General features: G+C 40.5%; 1 protein-coding gene across 6 annotated transcripts in view; it reads right to left on the bottom strand.

Annotated features, from left to right (window-relative positions):
* Window positions 1-1,693: 1,693 nt before the first annotated feature.
* Window positions 1,694-6,841, bottom strand: part of znf462 (zinc finger protein 462) — a 51,354-nt gene continuing 46,206 nt past the window's right edge. For 5 of the 6 annotated variants that reach the window (XM_017407655.2, XM_017407654.2, XM_037979272.1 and 2 more), the window contains exons 11-13: window positions 5,948-6,329; window positions 5,184-5,313; window positions 1,694-4,416 (exon numbers count right to left, since the gene is read on the bottom strand). In XM_017407655.2, the coding sequence (XP_017263144.1) occupies window positions 4,197-4,416; window positions 5,184-5,313; window positions 5,948-6,329 (732 nt within the window). In that variant the 3' untranslated portion in view covers window positions 1,694-4,196. The remainder of the gene's footprint in view (window positions 4,417-5,183; window positions 5,314-5,947; window positions 6,330-6,841) is intronic. The other variant, XM_037979273.1, reaches the window with a different exon arrangement.

Consider the following 6,841-nt stretch of genomic DNA (forward strand, 5'->3'; position numbering starts at 1 on the left):
CCGGACAGGTGAAAGGGTCAGCCGAGCCGAGCTTCCTGTTGGAGAACAACCACTCAGTGATCCGGGAGGTGGTTTCATGAGATAACTGTCAGATACAGGTTTTGTTTAAACGAACATGTTGGTCAGAACAGACATGCCAGGAAAAGTTCATTTGCTTGATCCTTTTCAGGGTGGCAAGGAGCTGGTGCCTATTTCCAGGAATAATTGGGCAAGAGGTCAGATACACCTCCAACAGGTCACCCATCTGTCTCAAGGCCACCCAGTACATTAAAAGCCAAACAATCCTTAAAGAAATGCATATCGCCCACTGCCTTCCCACGCCAGAATTTCAACTAAGATCCTCTTATAGTGAGAAGACATGCAGCTAAAGCCACGCTTTGTGCATCAGCATGCAACTGATCGCATTAAAATTGCCTAAATATAAATATAAAAGGCTCAGGTTTTCACACGTCCACTCTTTATATGCCACATAATTTGGTTCAGTTCAAGCTTGCGAAGAGAATCAAAGTTTTTTTTTTTTTTTTACCAAAGCAAAACACACAGAACCACGACGAACTGTTATCTGATAACTTTATTATCAAGTTAAAAAAGACAAATGAATTACAATATTTACAGAATATCCAGAGATAAATGGAATAAAATTGTAAACAATCATTCTAGGCAACATCACAACCCACCATCAGGTAATCAAATTGATATAGGAAAAAAAGGCAAGAAGGAGAGCTTCTAGTTTCAAACTATGGAGACAACAGTCTGAAAAGAGAAATGCATCGGAAAACCCAACTAAACATATATACAAGTATCCAGTGTGTCTTCAGCAGGGGGTTCACTTTTGGTAAACTGGAAATTTTACAGTCTAGAGACTGCACACAGTGAAGGATTCATAGTCATCTCATTTAATAAAAAAAAGGAAAAACAAATGATCACAGAACAACAAACAATGTCGGGTTGACAGCTTTATCACCAGATTGTCCCGATTCCTCATCTGGTTTACACCGGGCTGGGCAACAAGCTGCCCCACAAAGCTTTTCTTTTTTTTTTCTTCTTCTTCTTCTTTATTTCTCTACAACAACTACGCTCAAAAAGTTGAACTTTAAGGGAGAAAAGAGATTCTGCAGAAATGAAAAAAACAAAACAAAAAACAAACAGCTTTTGTATTCAGCAACTGATTTGAAGGTATTTTGAGGACCGAGGAGCAGATACAGACGACCGTCTTCACCTTCTAGATAGATTACGGGGCGAACGCGCGGTTTAGTCGTGGACAAAAGACAGAAGGAGTGTTTGTTCTGGACGTGGATGTTCTGGATCTGGAGCACAAGCCCAGATGGCGCAGAAGCTCAGGAGGAGGAGTTCAGGTGAACGCTTCCAGAGGAACTATTGTCTGCACGTCTCTTCCTTCCAGCTGGTGTTTCCTCCGCGTTTAAAAACCCTGTTTGTCGTTTAGAGGAGTTTCCGCTTCCTCTCTCCGGTTCACTTTCAGTCTAAAAAACAAACAAACAAAAAAGGAAAAAAAAAAAAAAACTCAAAAGAAAACAAACCAAAACCAAAAAGAGACTTTTTTTTTTTTCAACCAGACATTGTACAACAACTATATTGGATTTGGGACTCAAAAAGGCCCTAAGGTTTAGTTTCATTATATATTTTGTCCTTAGAAATAAAATAAAAAAAGAACACCTAAAAGAAAAAATAATCCTTTCTGAAACACCACAGTTCAAACACTTAACGAGTAGTTTTTTGTTTTTTTGTTGTTTTTTTTTTTTCCTATACATGGCTGCGAAAACATGTAGTTGTCCTGGTTTTTTTATCTGTGGAACTATAATCCCGAAATGTCTGCAGTCCAAACCCAAATTTACCTTCTTCTTCTTCTTTTTTTTTTTAAATCAATAGTTCATTGCAAGAAAAACAATTACAGCAGCAAACACAGCAGGCTTAGTAAATGTTTTGGTACCGAGAACACAGTTCTATTACTGTAGTTGTGTCCTTCTACAAAAAAAAAAAAAAAAAAATTGATATCAGAGCTATCAGCCGTTTTATTTCAGATTGTTCGACATTTCGTAATGGTCTTCCTGGAGTTGGACAAAAAACAAAACAAAACAAATGGACTTAATTCACTTCTCATAAGGCTTTAGGGCGTTCAAGCAGCAACTTCCAACAAAATACAATCTCCGCTTATTTTTACCGTCAACAATAAGATCACTTATCGTGGCGGAACATAAAGAGAAGCACACAAAATGCGAACTATGACACGTCTGCCAACACAGAATGAGAATCCCCCCCCCCCTAAAATTCAGTCATATCTGCGCATGAAGAAAAGGCTTCAGACTCTCTGCGTACACTTGTCTTTTCAGCGGATTCCTTCGCAGCGAGACTGCAAATCAGAGCAGATCATGGCTTCGGTCGCAACTTCATAAGCAGGTGTCTCGAGTTTAAGCTCGTTTAAATTCCAGCAGTGCCGGAGAAATGTAATAATCGCCGCAACGGACTGCCGAAAGGCGAGTCAAATTGGCTCCAAACACACCCGGCATTGCCATAAATTGAATTTATTGTCTAAATAATGTGAAGACATGCTCATAAAAAAAGAAATCCAGAGCTGCATTTCTTTCCATAAACACCACCTGTCTTTAGAAAAAAAAAAAAACAGAGATGCCACCTAAATGTAAGAAGCATAACCACCAAAGGTCCATTCCATCCGACTGATCGGACTCCAGCAGGTACAAAACAATATTTAAGCCTTCACAGCATTACACTGTTCTGACACACATTTACACTTTGCACTTATAACAAACATATACTGAGTTAGACTTCAACTAGGGCTGCCCGATATAAAGAAAACATCCATTTGTGATCACATCCACGATGTTTTATTATCTCTGACTCGATCATCTAAATAATAAGAACACCTATTCCAGTCCAGGTTGTCCTTTGCAACATCCATACGAGTTCCTGCGCTTCATCTCCTAGTTGATTCCTATCTGTGACTGAAACCCCTCTAAGTGTGGATTTCTTCAAAACATTTTGCCTTTCTTGAAGAAAAAAACAACAAAACAAAACAAAAAAAGAAGTGAAATTATATTATATTAGAATATTAGAGGAGCTGCATTGTAAGGCACTGGTTTCCAAACGTAACCGCGGCGGTCTGAACGTAGTGAGGCACAACCCGGCGGCCCCCGTCCCCCGCGTCCGAGCTCACGCACCAGGAGGCTCGCGCTGCCCCGACGCACCCAGCCACACGTTTCGCACTGAAAAGACAAGTGTAACGCTGATCAGAGGCCGTCCAGGACGTGGATGAGCTCACGGCACGTTAAACACGTCTTCTGTTGGATCATATTGACAAGATGAAATTAGTTTTTCCTCCTTTTTTGTTTTTGTAAATCAGTGAACGGGACGACAACAGAAGAACACGTAAAAAAAAAAAAAAAAAAAAAAAGAACCAGGCGTCACAAGTTTGAAGGCTTATACTCAGTATAATATTAAGGAACGTAGGATGTAGCAATTTGCTACAGAAACTCGGGGCAAACGTTCAAAATCTCTACAAATGAAGAAAAAAAACGGTATTTGGGATTTCACTAAAATAGATAAGGTGCTAATCTTTGAGGAACATCTGAACACAAGATGGGAAAAGAAAAAAAAAAAAAAGGTCCCAAATTTCACCAAGAAGTAAGAACAGGCAGCTCTTTAGTGGGTCATTGTTGCTTTTACACGTTTGTTTGTTTGTTTATTTTGGGAAAATTCACAGAAACCCTGTTGTGGGTGAGCAGAGGGGAGGACGGGGGGGATTACAGTAAAAGGTGCTCGAAATAATAAAACGCTGAATTAATTTATCACTTTGGACAACAGTCCTCATAAATAGCTTAGTTTATCAAGGTGGTATTTTATTTTATTTTTTTTTTTTTTACTGTAGATTTGACCAGAATGTCAGCAATAAAGAGTTCTGTTCACTATTGGTTACCAATATATTAAAATCTGTCCGAGGGGACCGCCCATGAGCTCGACCTATGCAGCACAACCTAATACTTATATATGTAACACCTAAAATGTACTAATGCACCAACTGATAAAAAAGAAAAAGTCACTTTTCTTTAAGTTTTAGCCGCTTTGCTTCCTTTGATTTGTTTGATTTTTTTTCCTTTACGGTCACTCTCAGCTCTGACATTTCCCAGCGCGGCGGCAGCGTCCCGAGGGAGGCCACGGCCGCTTCAGCCAGACTCTTGATCCTTTTTGGTGTGAAGCGTGTCTTTGTCGTCCGCGTGCTGGCTCTGAGCCGTCAGCGAGAGATCGGCGGCGCTCTCGTCCTCCTTGCCGTCGCCGGCCAGGTCCAGCTTGGAGTCTGCGAGCGCGGACGAGCCGGCGGAGGATGAGGCCGAGGCGTCCGCTGTCGAGGAGGAGCTGGCGTCCAGGCGGCTGTTGTTGACCACCCTGCGGATGAAGCAGGGGAAAAACGTGAACAAATACAGGACTAATCTCATGATGTAGGGAAGCACTGAGCGTCTTAAAATCAGCTGATCTCCAGCTTATATTGTTTTTTTCCCCCAGATCTATGAACTTAAGTGGCTAATTTGTTCTAGCAGCAGCACATTTTAAGTGAAGGAGACCTCATGTTAGCATCTGTAAGGTGTTTCAAAATAAAAGTCAGGGAGGTTTAAAAAGGGCTACTGAACTGAAACATGGATTTTCTACAGAGGTAAGGGATTTTACTGCTCGGTACCATATCAGCTGAGCTTTCCATTAAAGCCCCACTTAAACCTGCTGACTTTGTGACACCTTTAATTTGCAACCAGGGAATAAATGTAAACAAAAACAGTTTTGATCATTAGGATGTAGTTTGGCCTGCATATTCTTACACTAAAATGAATGAGTGATTCACTAATTTAACACGTCTAAAAAGGTTTTACCCACACATATTATGTTTCATACTGACAGGAAACTGAGCTCTTACAGAAAATTACATATTGCCCTGATGTATTTCTATGATTTGAGGTGAAAAAACTGTAAAAGTAACTATACTCATGAAGGAAATTTAGTTTAATTATTTTATTAGATGGGTGTGATCAGTACAAATACCTCTGTCCAAGACGTTTCAGGATAAAATTTGTAGATTTTTTTATTTTTTAGTTTAACTACAAACGCAGTCAGATTTTCAACTCAACCAGAAAGAAATTGGAACTGATGAAAAAAGTACTAACATGCCGTGTCGAAGGACGTGCCGCTCCCATTCGAGGCTGTTGGTAAAGCAGCGGCCGCAGAACTCGCAGGGAAGCCGCTTCTCCGTGCTGCTCGGCCCAGAGCCAGTGCTGCTGGGAGACGCAAGGACCTCTGGGAAACGGAGTTCAGACAACAAATCAAACTCAGCCTCCAGATAATGCAGTTCAGACTCTCTCTCTTAGAACAATAAAAACAAGCAAACAAAACTAGATCTTTCTTTGCAGACCAGGACCTGCAGACAAGCCACGCTTATTAGGAGGACACCTTTAACACCTCCCAGTTTGATTCTCAGTTTTATCACTTTTTTTTCCTGGGTATTTAAACTCAGCGATTGCATTAGGTAAAGTTTAAAACAGTAAATATCTTTTTAGGATGAAGGAATCAGTTCAGTCAAAACAAACTTTCTGTAACTGGATTTGAACTGGAATCACTGCCTGTTTTCCTGCACCTTTATACTAATTTAGTTATTAAATATTGTTGAACCGAACAGATTTTTAAATCCCCATAAAGTCACATGGTGACACAGTGGAGACTTTGAGTCTGCTTCATGTTTGAAGTAAGTTTGTGAGCTTAAGTATAATGTTTCCGCTGCTAAGTAAAATAACTTTAGGGCTTTTTATTCGGATTAATTTAACTCGTGAGCCTTTTTATTTTGCATCGCAAATTCTAAAACTCAATAAAATGACATTTATTCTGTGGTTCAGTTTTGTTTAGGTAAATTATTCCTTGGTGTGTGTTTGCATACCCTGTTGGGCAGGCTTTTCCATCAGCACCTCCTTGACTTCCTCCTCCTCTCCCTCCTCCTCCTCCTCTTCCTGCTCTTCTTCTTCCTCCATCTCCCTCTCCTCCTCTTTGATGTCCTCCTCCATGTCTTTACCGTCCATCTCTCCCTGGTCGTCCTCCAGGTTCTCGAGGATCTCCATCCCTTCATCGTCGTCCTCCAGCTCCTCCTCTTCCTCGTCGTCACCATCGTCGTCGTCGTCCTCCTCCTCTAGAGTGGCTTGTCCATCCACAACCATCTCCATCATTTCCCTGTCCTCTTCTTCATCTGTGCTGCTCTCTTGCTCCTGAATCATCTCCAGCTGGTCCAGGTTGACCCGGCCCATCAGCTCAAAGTTACGGATCACCTGATTAGAAACAGGAAGTGGTTTTCAGCTTTAGGGTTTTGATAAATACTTTAAAGCCTTCAGCACCCTCATAAACAGTCACAGCACCTTCGAGTCATTCAGAGAGTGAGCTAACGAGGCTGCAAATGATTTAACAAACTTTTTTTTGTTTGCTTTTTTTTTCTGTAAATCTCTCCAAGATGTCTTTTTGGTGAACTGGCATTATTGAGGGGAACTGAAAAAAGGACAACTTGAATCAAAAGAACTAAAGAGTTACCGACAATAATCTGAATCATCGTACTTTATGAAAAAAGGAAAAAATGGTGGAGCCGTCCCGCCTTCTGTACCGTATCAGAAATGATCACAGGGGGTCAGAAATAACTCCTCCAACAATCCACAACATACAGGTGCTGGTCATAAAATTAGAATATCATGAAAAAGTAGATTGATTTCAGTAATTCCATTTAAAAAGTGAAACTTGTATATTATATTCATACATTACATACAAACTCATATATTTCAAATGTTTATTT

Source organism: Kryptolebias marmoratus, linkage group LG14 (genome assembly GCF_001649575.2).
Source record: "Kryptolebias marmoratus isolate JLee-2015 linkage group LG14, ASM164957v2, whole genome shotgun sequence".
In the NCBI taxonomy this organism is placed as follows: Eukaryota; Metazoa; Chordata; class Actinopteri; order Cyprinodontiformes; family Rivulidae; genus Kryptolebias; species Kryptolebias marmoratus.